At 40.3% G+C, this 16100-nt stretch overlaps 1 protein-coding gene across 2 annotated transcripts in view; it reads left to right on the forward strand.

The window, feature by feature from the left end:
- The window catches only part of MTR (5-methyltetrahydrofolate-homocysteine methyltransferase), a gene marked incomplete at its 3' end in the record, with an annotated part of 221123 nt that overhangs the window by 31134 nt on the left and 173889 nt on the right, over positions 1–16100 (forward strand). For both annotated transcript variants that reach the window (XM_082674034.1, XM_082674035.1), the window contains exons 9-15: positions 1333–1433; positions 2546–2607; positions 3704–3771; positions 7901–7980; positions 11008–11120; positions 14244–14384; positions 15537–15722. In XM_082674034.1, the coding sequence (XP_082530160.1) occupies positions 1333–1433; positions 2546–2607; positions 3704–3771; positions 7901–7980; positions 11008–11120; positions 14244–14384; positions 15537–15722 (751 nt within the window). The remainder of the gene's footprint in view (positions 1–1332; positions 1434–2545; positions 2608–3703; positions 3772–7900; positions 7981–11007; positions 11121–14243; positions 14385–15536; positions 15723–16100) is intronic.

Below are 16100 nucleotides of genomic sequence, written 5' to 3' on the forward strand. Positions count from 1 at the left end.
AATGGCTCATTGCTGGTATATAGGTCAACAGTTGACTTTTGTATATGAAGCTTGTGCTTTACAACCTTGGTTCTAAGAATTTTTTAGATGATTCTTTAGAACAGATAGTCTTATCTGTGAACAAAGACAAATTTATTTCTTCCTTTCCAATCTGTATACCTTTTATTTTCCACCTTCTCTTATTGCCTCACCTAGGACCCCCAGCATGATGTTTAGCAAGAGGTGAAAGCGGGCATCCTTGTCTTGTTCCCGATCTTGCGGGGAAAGCATCTAGTTCTGTATCATTAAGTATGATGTTAGCTATAGGTTTTTTATAGACCTTCTTTATCAAGCGGAGGAAGTTCCCCTCTATTCCTAGTTTACTAAGAGTTTTTATCAGGAATGGGAGTTGGGTATTTGTTAAATAAACTTTTTATTTTGGAATAATTTCAGATTTACAGAAACGTTGCAAAGATAGTACAGAGAATTCCCATATGCTCTTCATCTAGTTTTTTCTAATGAGACATCTTGCATTAACTGTGGTACTTTCATCAAAACTAAAAGTATATTACTATTAACTAACTCCTGACTTTATTCTGGTTTCAGGTTTTTCCACTAATGTCCTTTCTCTGTTTCAGGATCTAATCTAGTATATCACATTGCACTTAGAAATCATAGTCAAAGAAAAAAAGTAAAATGTGAAAAAATAAAAGATGACATAGTCCTGTCACTTCATAGTTAATTCTTGAATTCCTGAAGACTTCAGCAGCTCCCACTGAGTGTGATTTTGGAGGGGTTTTAGCAGCTCTGCTTTGATCTATTTTATTTTAGTCTGCAGTAAGTTTCATTTGCAAAACAGAGAGCCCCTTGGTTACAAATTAATTTATAAGAGGACAAATTCTAAGTGCAAGGTCACGTTGCAATTCAGTTGGAGCAAGGACTGAGTCTTGGTCTTCAAGACCCCCGAAGTGGCTTCCATGTGCCATTAATGTTCCTTCTACCTCCAAGATTTTCCTTTTTCTTTCTCTTAAGTATTGCTTTCCAGTGTTTATTAGCAGTGGTAGTTCGCAGACATTTCTGTTTCATGGTATACCATTAACTAAACGGTGAACTTATTTAAGGAGTCACATCCGTAGGCAGCATCTAATGTTGGAGACATGGGCAGAAATATTTAGTGTTGCAGGGAACTTCAGTGAGGTGGCTTTGACTGGAGCTGAATAAACTTGCTTTGAATCAGGAGACTTACTATCTGCTTGGTTTTAAATGTACTCCTTTCTTTATCATAACTTTTTATATGTATAAATATTTAGAATAGAAGAGGGTACTTCTAATACCTTCTTTTTGTTTTTCCAGCATTGGATTAAATTGTGCTCTGGGTGCAGCTGAAATGAGACCTTTTATTGAAACAATTGGAAAATGTACAACAGCCTATGTCCTCTGTTATCCCAATGCAGGTGTGTGTTTCAAGGGAGTCACACATAGGAAATGCAAATACACAAGACCTGGGTAGATAGGATAACAGATCTGGATTAAAAGAGTTTGTTTTGCAGGTCTTGGTATATAGTTGACTTTCAATAGGAATTTTCTAAATGAAGAGTATTCGGGTCTAGACCACTGTTTCCCTCTAGACTTGAAGGAACAGTTTGGCTCAGCCTGAAAGGGTCAGAAGTGGACAGAACTTGGGGGCATGAAGCCTAGTCATAACTTATCTGGCCAGAGCCTTGGAATTGGTGACAGTCCTTGCCATGTGGCCGTGGCCAAAGAGATGAGTGCAAAGAACGTGAGAGAGAGAGCCCTCTTCTTTGTTCCACTGTATCGACAAAAGAGCCTGTTACTTTTCTCCTTTTTAAAAGTTAGGACTTAATGGTATATAAAAATTCCTAAGATAAATGTAGACAATTTTCAGACTATCCATTTAATATTGGTAATCCATTCTGGGTTAACCAGATTTCCTGGTGAATGTTTCTGAGCACCAGTTAACTACTTGGGGCTAAAAATCATTTTCCAGCCTTCTTTCTCCAAATATGTACATTTTAATGTGCAGTAAATTTTATTTCCCACCAGGAGTAAGATAACTGGAAGGGGATAATAAATAAAACAGGAAATTGCAAAATTAGATGCTAAAGTCTTACTTGGGAAAACTTACTTGAGAGGAGATGGGTTGTGTTTTGCTTGTTTTTAATTGCATGTCTGGTGCTCATTAGTTCAAAGCATGTGTGGTACTCTTCCAACCCCTACCCCTAGGCGTCTAGGAGACAAGAATGAATTTCCTATACAGAAAAGGGAGGGATAGGGGTAGGGAAATTCTGTCTCATGTAGCAGTGATGCTTTTCTTTCAAATAGAAAAGAAATAATGGATGTTTATTTTCCTCTGTGATTTTATTGTTGTTGTCTGGTATGGAATCTCTGTACTTATTATGTTTAATGTTAAGAATTCTTACTTGTTTTTGCAAGTAATCACGATTTAATTATAAATATTTTTGTAACATTTTAACCTAAAACCTTTACAAATACTATGTCATTTGTTAAAGTAATTTCCAGTAATGGCTGAAATATACTTTCTTAGGTCTTCCCAATACCTTCGGTGAATATGATGAAACTCCGCACGTGATGGCCATGCACTTAAAGGTCAAGAATCCTCTTTCACTTCGTTTTTAAGAGATAGAGAAATGGAATTTTTGATTTAGAATATCTAGAAGTAGACTTTTCCCCTAAAGAAATCCCAGTGTATATATAAAAAATAAAAGCTTAAGATGAATTAAAATGATGGAGGCAGAGGGAGGGGCTCACTGTCAGCATCCTTCTCCACAGTGGGTACTAGTGGCTATTGGGAAATTCTCAGAGAGGTCCAGCCCAAACTAACTGAAACTCGGCTCTCCTCTGCAGCCCTCCCAGGTGGTCCCCTCCACCCCGCAGACTGCTGGGTGGAGTCTGTGTCTCCTAGCTCCCCACTGTCACCTCCCCCATTCTCCTTCTCTCACATACACCTCCCATCTTTGAATCCCAGGTCACGAAACCATACTACCCATGACCCCTCCTTATCACTAACCCCTGGATCTCTTTTCCCTCATTCCTTGAATTTTTAGCTTCTGGCTTACCGACATTCTCTCCTAAACTATTTCTCATTTAATTCTTATGTTTTCAGTACCTTATGTAGATGCTCTTTTCAATACTCTGACTTCTCACTTCCTTGACTTCCTCTCTCTCGGCTATCTTGTGCTTCTTTCAAACCAGCTGTGGTTAAACTCCAGCTTTCAAACCAACTGTGGTTGAACTCCAGACCTGCACTGTGCAATATATGTAGCCACATGTGTAGCCTCTACCACATGTGGTCATTGGAGCACTTGAAATGTGGCTGTTGTGACTGAGGAACTGAATTTTTAATTCTTTAAACATTTGAATTTAAATTTAAAAACTGAATACGTATTATTGGAAAATGAATTACTTAGCTCCCATTCATTCTGCTCAGCATATGGGTAAAAAAAAACTTTATCGTGATCAGATAGGCAAATATCTCATTGCATTTCATAGTATCTGAACTGGTCTCTGCTTTTAACCTTATGTCTAAGGCTTATCAAAGCTTGATATCTAGAGTTAAGTATGTTTAGCTCTCTTTTAAATGGAAAATTAGTTATTCAGGAAATGCAGATTTTCTGCTGAATTGGTAGTGGTGAGCTTAGAATTCAGATGAACTCTCTGAAACTTTTTCTTTTCCTAAATGCAGGATTTTGCTATGGACGGCTTGGTCAATATAGTTGGCGGGTGCTGTGGTACGACACCAGATCATATCAGGTGATAATCCTTTCTAAGTATTTTACCTTTTGTTATGGGATGAATTGTGTCCCCAAAATTCATAGGTTGAAGCCCTAATCCCCAATTCCTCTGAATGTACCTGTATTTAGAGGTAGGGCCTTTAAGGAGGTAATTAAGGTAAAATGAGGTCATATGAATGGATCCTGATCCAATGTGACTGGTGGGGACACAGGCACACACAGGAAGGGGCCATGTGAAGACCCAGGGAGAAGATAGCCAGCTACAAACCAAAGAGAGGTCTAAGAGGAAACCGGTCCTACTGACACCTTGACCTGAGACTTCTAGCCTCCAGAACTTGAAGAAATAAATTTTGCTGTTTAAACTACCTAGTCTGTGGTATTTTGTTATGGCAGCCCTAGCAAACTAAGATACTTTATATTATGAAAAATTCCAAAAATTAAAGTAGAAAAATAATAAAATGAACCCCCATGCACCTATTGCATAGTTTCCATAATTTTCAGCATTTTGCTATTCTTATTTATTCTCCAACTTTTTTTTCCCTTAGACTATTGTAAAGCAAATCCTACATATCTTTTTTTTTAAATTAATTTTTGTTGGAGTATAGTTGCTTTACAATGTTGTGTTAGTTTCTGCTGTACAGCAAAGTAGATCAGCTATACGTATACATATATCCCCTCTTTTTTGGATTTCTTTCCCATTTAGGTCACCACTGAGCATTGAGTAGAGTTCCCTGTGCTATATAATATGTTCACATCAGTTATCTGTTTTATACATAGTATCAATAGTGCATATATGTAAATCCCAATCTCCCAATTCATCCCACCTCCCCTTCCCCCTTGGTATCCGTACGTTTGTTCTCTATGTTTGTGTCTCTATTTCTGCTTTGCAAATAAGATCATCTGTACCATTTTTCTAAATTCCACATATATGCATTAATATACGATATTTGTTTTTCTCTTTCTGACTTACTTCACTCTGTATGACAGTCCCTTGGTCCATCCGTGTCTCTGCAAGTGACCCAATTTCGTTTCTTTTTATGGCTGAGTAATAGTCCATTGTATATATGTACCACATCTTCTTTGTCCATTCTTCTGTTGTTGGACATTTAGTTGCTTCCATGTCCTGACTATTGTAAATAGAGCTGCAATGAACATTGTGGTACATGACTCTTTTTGAATTATGGTTTTCTCAGGGTATATGCCTAGTAGTGGGATTGCTGGGTTTTGTGGTAATTCCATTTTTAGTTTTTTAAGGAGCTTCTGTACTTTTTTCCATAGTGGCTGTATGAATTTACATTCCCACCAACAGTGTAAGAGAGTTCCCTTTTCTCCACACCCTCTCCAGCATTTGTTGTTTGTAGATTTTTTGATGATGGCCATTCTGACTGGTGTGAGGTGATACCTCATTGTAGTTTTGAAGCAAATCCTAGATATCTTAACACTCTACCTTTAAATACCTGAATAATATTCCAGTGCTCAAAGAGGGACAGCCGATATTTCTTGTGGGCAAATACCTGCCTCCACTAGATTCTCTCATGAAAGGAAGAGACAATAAGCAACAAGCACCTTGAGGTCAACAGGAGCATCTTCACCTCGCCTGACACAGTCACTGCTTAACCCACGTTGTAGAGTGAGGGCATGAAGGAAGGGGGTGGGAGACAAGGGCATGGCGAAGGGTGTGTTTAAGTCCCTGCAGTTTCGTGGTTTATAAGAAGATTGGAAAGATTGGAATTGAGTGGAATAAAACACAGTTGAGGACTGTTTGTATTTGTTTTTTTTCCCTAGAGTGACTGATGATCATATTTTGAGCCAGTCTGCTTGCATGCCTATAATACGTTCACTGTACTGAACTGCCTAATGTTGCACTGAGTTTGTTGACTTCCATGATAGACTCTGTGAAGAGTCTCTATAATTTTTTAAACATAACATCTTTTAAATAATATCTGAAAGTTATCAGTAGTTGAGGATAGCTTATCTTTGGATCTCTTTTTGTTTTTAAGATTATCTCCTTCTTTATAAAAAGAGTTGTGTTTTTTGTTTCTTAACATTTTTATTGGAATATAATTGCTTTACAATGGTATGTTAGTTTCTGCTTTATAACAAAGTGAATCAGTTATATATATATACATATGTTCCCATATCTCTTCCCTCTTGCATCTCCCTCCCTCCCACCTTCCCTATCCCACCCCTCTAGGTGGTCACAAAGCACCGAGCTGATCTCCCTGTGCTATGCGGCTGCTTCCTACTATCTATTTTACATTTGGTAGTGTATATATATCCATACCACTCTCTCACTTTGTCACAGCTTACCCATGCCACTCTCTCACTTTGCCACAGCTTACCCTTCCCTCTCCCCATATCCTCAAGTCCATTCTCTAGTAGGTCTGTGTCTTTATTCCCATCTTACCCCTAGGTTCTGTTTTTTTTTTGCCGTACGCGGGCCTCTCACTGCTGTGGCCTCCCCTGTTGTGGAGCACAGGCTCCGGATGCGCAGGCCTAGCAGCCATGACTCACGGGCCCAGCTGCTCCACAGCATGTGGGATCCTCCCGGACCGGGGCACGAACCCACATACCCTGCGTTGGCAGGCAGACTCTCAACCACTGCGCCACCAGGGAAGCTCTCTTAGATTCCATATATATGTGTTAAGCATACGGTATTTGTTTTTCTCTTTCTGACTTACTTCACTCTGTATGACAGACTCTAGGTCCATCCACCTCACTACAAATGCTCAACATCATTAATCATTAGAGAAATGCCAATCAAAACTACAATGAGGGGCTTCCCTGGTGGCGCAGTGGTTGAGAGTCCGCCTGCCGATGCAGGGGACACGGGTTCGTGCCCCGGTCCGGGAAGATCCCACATGCCGCGGAGCGGCTGGGCCCGTGAGTCATGGCCGCTGAGCCTGCGCGTCCGGAGCCTGTGCTCCACAACGGGAGAGGCCACAACAGTGAGAGGCCTGCGTACTGCAAAAAAAAAAAAAAAAAAAAAAAAAACTACAATGAGATATCATCTCACACTGGTCAGAATGGCCATCATCAAAAAATCTAGAAACAATAAATGCTGGAGAGGGTGTGGAGAAAAGGGAACACTCTTGCACTGTTGGTGGGAATGTAAATTGATACAGCCACTATGGAGAACAGTATGGAATTTCCTTAAAAAACTACAAATAGAACTACCATACGACCCAGCAATCCCACTACTGGGCATATACCCTGAGAAAACCATAATTCAAAAAGAGTCATGTACCAAAGTGTTCATTGCAGCTCTATTTACAATAGCCAGGACATGGAAGCAACCTAAGTGTCCATCATCGGATGAATGGATAAAGAAGATGTGGCACATATATACAATGGAATATTACTCAGCCATAAAAAGAAACGAAATTGAGATATTTGTAAAAGAGTTGTTTTAAAAATACCTGTGTGTGTGGGTTTGTGTGTGTATGTCTATCTATCTCTGCATATATATTTGCTGCTTTTACTTTGCCATTCACATACTCATTTGGGGGGCAGTAGAGTGAGCAGTTCATTCTGGTCCTGATAAATTTAGTAGAGCAGCCAGATTTTTCCAGGCTGATCAGAAGACATATTTCATCGAAGCTGATAAGGTTCAAAAGAGTATGAATAATTAAAACAAATTTTTAGGAGTAATAATTTTGGAGTTTCAGTGATGTATTACTCTTTACCCTCCTTACCATATATGTGTGCTTGAAAAAAACAGACCTAAAGGATTTAATTTCCTTCACTACTGGCACCTCCTCTCCTATTTGCTTTCCTTCTCAACAATGAAGCCTTTTTTTCTTTTAAATTACCATGTGGATTTGATGGAGTTAAGGATATCTTCAGGTTTGGGAAGGGGTGGAGGAGATTTGCTATTAGCGTTTGTGCAAACCATCACGTCTGTAGGTTCACATCTGTGAGCACAGAACTTGGTACAATCAGTGCACAGCAACGGGGCAGATACAGAAATGTTAAAGATTATAGATTCATTTTCTGCATTACTGAGAAAACTGAAAAGCACAGTTGCTGCTTTACATTTGGAACTAGGTATATAATTATATTAAACAGACTTAATTTCATAGGTGGAAATTAGTTTAATTGAATTTTGTTTGGATTTAATGGATATTGTGTTTTCTCTTTTAACTCAGAGAAATTGCTGAAGCTGTGAGAAACTATAAGCCTAGAGTTCCACCTGCCACTGTTTTCGAAGGGCATATGCTACTGTCTGGTAAGTCATAAAGACATGATTTTTTATGATTTCAGAAATCGTTTGTAGATTGTTAGTATGTTTAGTCTACGTGGTAGTGATATTTCTGCCACAGAACTTGTTTATTAGGTCAAAGAAGTGTACATATTTTTCTTGGTATTTAAATGAATTCTAGTAAAGGACGCTTTGGTTTTTTTTAGGGGTGAGAGCGGGAAGATACTGACTTCAGGGAAATGTGAATGAAAGCACAGGTAGTGGCCTTGGTCAAACGTATTGTGCACTGCTTTGAAAATGTACATAGGCCACAGCCTAACACTTTTAATCATCAGATTTGCTGCTAGTTCCTAAAAAATCTAGCCCAGGCTTAAGGTTTTTTAATGATGGTAGCCTCTTCCTAGAAAATTTTGTTTGCTTCTATAACATTATTGTCATGCTCTTATGTTGGCTGTGTGTTTAGGTTTTACAAAGAGTTGTGATATTTATTATTCTGTTTTGTTCTCAACAGCCCTGTGGAGTAGGCAGCTTCCCTTTTTCAGAATGAGCTCTGATATTCACAAAAGGAACATTAGTAAAATAGATTATCATGCCAACTATTAGAAAAATAACTTTAAATTTTATATTTTTCCCATAATACTTTAATGATGTATTCTTAGATAGTATCTTTAAGCAAAAAAAAAAAAAAAAAGTGTATACAGATTTTGAGAGAACCTGCAAATAGCACACATATGGAATTATGCACCCTAATAATGGAGAATTTAATGTTTCTCTAAATTGATGTATTTTTGTTCCATATGCTCTCCTAAGAAAAATGAAATAAAATGACAGTGAAATAAAATAAAAGTGACAGCAAAAGTAATACCCACTTTTCTCACTCAGAACATATTGTATAGAATTACTCCCAGTGAGTGAAAATAAAGTTGGGTTAGAAATATGCCTCTTCAGGCTACCCTTTTTTTCCTTTTATACTCTAGAAGCTGGAATGAGATTAGAAGAAGAGGGATTTGTGATTTATGACACACTCCCTACCCTGAAAAAGTGACTTTTGTCAGAGAAAGGTGTGGTAGGATAGTTTCTTTTAACCTTAGATCTTAAAGCTATTAATTGACTTCAGCCAAGGACTAAGTTGAAATTGTTAGCCTTTGCCAAAATGGAAACATGAAAGAACCATTTAGTTATGATTTTTAAAGAGTTTATGTGTAAGAATGAAAGAATTCTTTCTTCTGATTTGAATTTCATGTGCTATTTCTAAATTGTTTTAAAAATCACCTTCAATCAGATTTTAAAAGAATGGCACCAAATATACTCTTTTTAATTGTTCTTTTATAAATTGCAGACTTGAGAACAATGTAAATTTTTTTTAACTTATTTATTTATTTTTTAATTTTTGGCTGCGCTGGGTCTTCGTTGCTGTGCGCAGGCTTTCTCTAGTTGCAGAGAGCAGGGACTACTTTTCGTTGCAGTGCAGTGGCTTCTCTTGCTGTGGAGCACGGGCTCTAGGTGCTTGGGCTTCAGTAGTTGCAGCACATGGGCTCAGTAGTTGTGGCTCGCGGGCTCCAGAGCGCAGGCTCAGTAGTTGTGGCGCACGGGCTTAATTGCTCTGCAGCATGTGGGATCTTCCTGGACCAGGGCTTGAACCCGTGTCCCTGCATTGGCAGGCGGATTCTTAACCACTGCACCACCAGGGAAGTCTGAGAACAATGCAGTTTTTGTGTCAGATACTTCACATTCATAATAGATCAGAAATGCTTTGTGTGAAATACTTTTAGGGCAACACCACAGGTTCTCTTCACCATTTAAATGCTGGCAGCCCTGCTTGTCTTCCCTGGGAACCCCAGGGTCTGACTAAGGGTCGACATGGAGGGGAGGGGCTGTGAGGATGTTACCAATGGGAAAGGAAATCACAGCCCAAACTGGAAAGTGATAGTCTTCCCAGTTGGGGAACAGAAGACCTGGAATAGTTTTGTAATTATCTATCTTCATTATTTTCCTCTCCCTCATGTCTGTTTCTTCCTCAACCAATGCTTTGGGAAAGGACTCAAAAGCCATTTCCTTTTATTAACAAGAACAGCTGGTGCTAATTTTATAAGCTTGATAACGCTTATCAATGTTACCTAGTCTCATTTTTACAGTAACATTGTGAGGCAGATACTTCTGCTGTCTCTATTTTATAAGCTTAGAGGCTCTGCGAGAAGTGCCCCAGAGTGTTCACTGAGTCGGCTGTGCAGGGCTCAGACCCTAAAGCTGGCTTCCCGAGGGCCTGCTTGTAACCATCTAGCAAGACTTCTGCTCCTAATACTGTAGATACAATGAGTAGAACAAAACCAGTTAAAGGCCTTTTCCTGTAGCGGTACTGTATGCTGCATGTTGCTTTTTTACCTCAGTGTAATGTGTCCACATTAATTATCTGATATTTGCCCCTAAATCAGCCTGTAATAGTGGAGATGATATTGTCCCTTTGCAAATAAGGAAGGAGGAGCAGAAAGCCCAGGTGGCTTGCCCAGAGTCAGCCATCTCCCAGGGCTCAGCCCAGGTCCTTCCTCGTGACCCTGTTAGGCCTTGCTGGTTACTCGTTCTTGGCTTCTGGATCAAAGAGACGAGATAAAGCTCTAAACACACTGTTGGTGGGATTAAGAATGCTTGCTCCATCAGGCTTCAAGCCGATGTCTGAATGGACAGCTGTAGAGCAGTCCTTAGATTCTAACTTCATGGTTTTTGCCCCAGGCTCTTGGTTACATAAGAATATGATGATAATTTTTCCTTGTTTCTCAGAGCTGATATGATTCAGCTCTTGAGAGAAATTTGCAATTTAAAACCCTGAAATATTTCTTCTTTTGAGAGTTCTGGTTATAAACATAGACCCTTTTGTTGTGTTTAAATATCCCTAGGGGGGATGGCCATGACCCTTTTTACACGTTAGGTCTCCTTAGCTAGTCAGACGGGCTGTGGCACAGAAACTTCTTTTCTTTTTCATGAAAACATTTATTTTCTGTCTGTCTCATGTCGTTACATGCATTTTCAGAAAATTTTCAAAATGCTTCTCCTTTCAAGGTCTAGAGCCCTTCAGGATCGGCCCTCACACCAACTTTGTTAACATTGGAGAGCGCTGTAACGTTGCAGGATCCAGGAAGTTTGCTAAACTCATCATGACAGGAAATTATGAAGTGAGTATCTAAATAAGACCCTCGAGGCATCTGCCAGGCTTTTGGCTAAGACAGCACGGCAAGTCAAACAGCTCTGCCTTTGATAATCATTAGCAGAGCTGCTGGGAAGTGTGAGAAGAACAGTAGAGTGTGTTTGTAGCTGGCAGAGCTGGTGGGAGGATGAGGCTTCGAAAAGTCATAGCTGCCCTTGTCAATATTTTTCAAAAAAATTCATCCAGGGTATGAAGTGGGATGAGATGGGAGGCACCCAGGTTCTAGCTATTTCTGTTAGTAGTGAAATACATTTAAAAATTTGAGGATACGCTTCATTTTGGCTTCTCACAAATCTTTCCAAGAAAAGGGAAAGCCAAGACAATTCCTATTCATTTCCTCATGACCACATCAGACACTGACTAATGTGGTATTATTGATTCTTTTCACTGTAAAATAAGCTAAACAAACACAAAGCTTGCAAGGTAGTTTCACCATAGGATTCTTAAACTCGGTCACTGTAAGGATGAGCAAAATTTAATCCAAATAGAGCCCACTCTAAAAATCTGGACAAATTTGTTTTTCTTATGCAAATACAAAGTTAAAAATGGAGGAACCTGATCTGAGCTTTAATGATAGCCTTTGCAACCTTTAGGAAATAGATCTTCCAGCAACCAGTATCGAAGCAGACTTAGTTCTAATCACAAAGAAAGGGCTCATTTATCGTCCTTTATGGACTTGTTAATGACGCTCCGTGGCCTCCCTCAGCCATCTCCTCTGCAGGTAGGTCAGTAGGACCTGGTTTCCTGGTTCCTGACAGTTCCTGTCAGTCCTATTCTCTTCGTTCCCACTGCTGCCTAGTAGACACCAAACTGCCTTCCATCCTGATTTGTCATCTGAACGTTCCAGGAGGCTTGCTTCTGCCTCCAGGCCTTTGTTCCTGTTTGTTCCCTTCTGCAGTCCTGATGACCCTTCATGGTTGTTTAGGGTTCTTCAGTTGGCAGTATTTCTATTTCTGTTTTGATTCTTAAGACCATTCTGTGGTGTCCCTTTCAGCTCTCAGATTTGATACATTTGCTACTGAGGGCAGACGGCATTTTAGGAAGAAGCAAACAAGTCGGAGTGATATCTGTCATCTTATAAGGTCTTACTATTGAATATACGCCAGTCACTGTGCTGAGCGCTATACAGCATTACAGCTCGTGTAATCTTTACAGACCTGTGAGATAGGTGCTGCTATTATCCCCATTTTACAGGTGTGCAGCTGGAGGCTTGGGGGAGGTTAAACCACTCGCCTACTGTTTGAGAGCAAGTGGATGAGAGACCCTAAGTCCTCAAAGCCCATACCCTTCACTGCTCTGCTGTCTTGGCTTGGAGGACACGGGAAGGAGGCCGGGAAGTAGGAGGGGGTTGGGGAGGAATGGCTCCTCACTGGATTCCAGTTCCCCATAGTTAGTGACCCCTCAAGGCTCTGTGTTAAGGGAATGACCTGAGAGAAGGTCCACTCCTGTCTTTGTGCCCAACTTGTACACCTTTAAACAAATCACTTCATCTCTTGGAGCCTATTTGGGAAGGTTGGACCGCTGAGCTGTGATTCTGTGGCTCTTCTGATGTAGAAAGGTCAGGCATTGGCATCTGTGTTGCGTGTCTTTTGACCCCTGGTCTAACCAGGTCGCTTGCTATCCCCCCTGTGCTCCCTCCAGTCCATTTCCCAGGGGCAGCTGAAGCTGCTCCCTCTCAGGTAGCTTTCTCCACTTCAGTCTTCAGAGATCTTGCCCTTCCTGGTGTTTAGGCAGGACATTTGACTCGTACGTTGTATGGCAGTAGCTTTTCATGTGCTACATCATATGCCCCCAACTAGATGAAAGCCCTTCAAGAACAGGGACTGTGACTTATACTTCTTTTTATTCTTTATGGTATTAATATTTAACATACTGCTGGTACCGAAAACATTTTTTGCTGAATTTTATTGCGATCCTTTTTCTCTGTGTAACCTTGTGTCATTATGAGTGGTCTTTCCTTGCGGCCTATGCCAAAGTGACTCATGCCTGTTCTTTTACAGTGATTGCTAAAAATTTCTATTTGGTTTCTTTGGCTAAGAAAAAATTAGGACAACATCAGAATCTACAGTTGATTTTACCCCTGCTTATTTTATGACACTATGAAGTGTGCAACAAAGACTTAAAGTCTCTGCTGTACCAGTCAGTTAGAAAGCCTTATTGAACATGTCTCTTTTGCCCAGTATTGTTCAAATGAGAGTGGGAGATACCTAAGACCTTTCTAGATTTCCAAACGCTTAAAATCTATTTCGGAGAATAAGCTAATACTCGTGAAATTGTGAGGAAATGATAATGTAATACACCATGTGATAATGTTTATAATAGTTACAGATGTTTAGAGGCAGCCGGTCATTGAGGAATAAGCAGTGTTTCCCGAAGTATGTTCTCGGAAACACTGATCCTACATGATATTCCTTAAATGACCGTAAGTGGGAAATGCTGTGTATTGTATCTTGTCCTTGGAGATTTACGGTGTATAATAGTGTATCAAAGGATTTGAAAATCCTTTTAGCACAGAAGAAGTTTATTTATACGCATATTTCATGTAACTTCTATCAACAGCCTACAATGACTGCTTTGCGTGTTTCGGCAAACACTGAAGAGTTAGATAAGTTTCAGACTGTTTCTTTAAGGACTTTTTTTGGAGGAGATGGGACTTGAGCTGGATCTTAAACAGTACAGGAAGGAAGGGGATTGTGTTGGAAGCAGAGGGAACATCATGTGTGACACAGAGGTGGAAACAGATTTGGCTGGGTGGAGGGTGCCGGGAGTGGGCGATGGGCGAGAAGTTCAGTTGCATGAGAAGATGGGGCAGGTCCCAGAGGGCCCGGAACACCAGGCTGAGGGCTAGAGGCTCTTTGCAGGAAGAGTCGAGCTTCGCTGGGTTCTGAGGAGTGACCCGCTGTGATGGAAGCAATGTGTAAGAAAGCTTCATCTGAGATGGTTGAGAGCAGGCTCAGGGTCGGGGGTGCTGGCCAGGCAGTCTAGTGGAATCTAAAAGGACTGCCTGCTGGGGGTGGTGAAGGACTACATTTGTCAGCCTTCTCTTAGTCACCCTCTCCCAATGCTCGTTCCCCTTGAATTCCATCCTCAGGAAGCTCTGAGCGTTGCCAAAATGCAGGTGGAAATGGGAGCCCAGGTGTTGGATATCAACATGGATGATGGCATGCTGGATGGACCAAGTGCAATGACCAGATTCTGCAACTTCATCGCTTCCGAGCCTGACATTGCCAAGGTTGTACAAAACCTTGATTCTTCAAGGGAGTTTACATGTGCTGCTCTGTCGCTCATTTAACTTTGTCACTTGTCCCTTTGTCTGTCATGTCATACACTGGTTTTCTGTTGTCCTGTGTTGAAAGCCCAGTGGTTTCTGATTGTCAGTTTTCTCACTTAATGGCAGCCTTTCGATAGAAACCAGACTTTAGAGAGAGATGTGACTTCAGGGTGGCTGTTTCCAAGGCTTCTGGAGTTGGTCACAAGGATTGACTGAGTTTCCTCTGATGTCTGGCTAGGCTAAGAACCAACTTTTCATGTCTCTGAAGGATATACTTACTGTTCTTACCGAATCATTAGTTCTCTTCCTATCACAGACAAGGGAACTCTGTAAATCCTTCCTTATTGCAGGAAGAAGAGACCTTTTTAGGTTTATCAGAGTGAGACAGACTTATAAAACAAGATTAAATCAAGGTGTTAATGTCAGCTTTTACATTTGTTCTTTAAAAGATGAAAGTTAATTTTTGTGTCCATCTTTTCAAAAATTTTAGATCGATTCTAAAAACTTTCAAAAGTCTCACTTCACTTCTCTACCATTGAATTTGTGATGAGGAGTGATTTTTGAAGTTGTTTTTATTGTTGGTGTTGTTTGAAAGACACCTCCTATAGTGCTTTAAGAGATAGGGCTGTCATTTTTTTGTTAAGCTTCATTCAGCAAATGTGTAAGTTAGAAGTCTTGTGGTAAGCAGTGAATGACATTAACCTGTCCTTCATTTGTCTTCAACTCCTCACTTAAAAGCCTCCACGGTCCTCTGGGAGTAAATATTTTGTGATTTTAAGGTGCAGAGAAGCTAAATGACTTGTTCAAAGTCTGAATCAGACGGGGAGCCCGTGAAATGACTTCAGTGCTTTCATTCTGATGTTTAGCTGTGATCTTTTGAGTTATCAGTTTCTGGCCCATGCATGGGGTCTCTTGTGAGACTGGAATTACTCCAAGTCTTTTGGGATTTAGGAACAAGGGCTTAAAATCACATTAAAATCGTATCTCTGTCACACTACTGTTATTTGTTTCTTGTTTCCCTAAGGAAGAAAGAGGGAATATCTGGGGGTCCTTGGAAGGGGATTTGTGGTAACTTACAGGCTTTCTGTTATCACCTTACCCTTCTGACCTCAGGTGCCCTTGTGCATCGACTCTTCCAATTTTGCTGTGATTGAAGCTGGGTTAAAGTGCTGCCAGGGGAAGTGCATTGTCAACAGCATCAGCCTGAAGGAGGGAGAGGATGACTTCTTGGAGAAGGCCAGAAAGATTAAAAAGTTTGGAGCTGCTGTGGTGGTTATGGCTTTTGATGAAGAAGGACAGGTGAGTGATTTCTTTTGCTCTCGCTCCATTGTGTTACACAGGCTTAGAGCAGTGGAAGAGAACTGAGTCCAGAACAAATGTGTTTACCATATATATCATATGTGTGTGTATACACACACACAGAGGCATACCTCAGAGATACCACGGATTCCGTTCCAGGCCACTCTAATAAAGCAGATATCACAATAAAGTGAGTCGCATGAATTTTTTGGTTTTCCAGTGCATGTAAAAATTATGTTTACACTATACTGTAGTCCATTAAGTGTGCAATAGCATTATGTCTAGGAAAACAATGTACATACCTTAATTAAAAATACTTTATTGCTAAAAAATGCTGACCATCATCTGAGCCTTCAGGGAATTGTAGTAGTAACATCA

Source organism: Grampus griseus (genome assembly GCF_964374135.1).
Source record: "Grampus griseus genome assembly, chromosome: 16".
NCBI classification, from domain to species: Eukaryota; Metazoa; Chordata; class Mammalia; order Artiodactyla; family Delphinidae; genus Grampus; species Grampus griseus.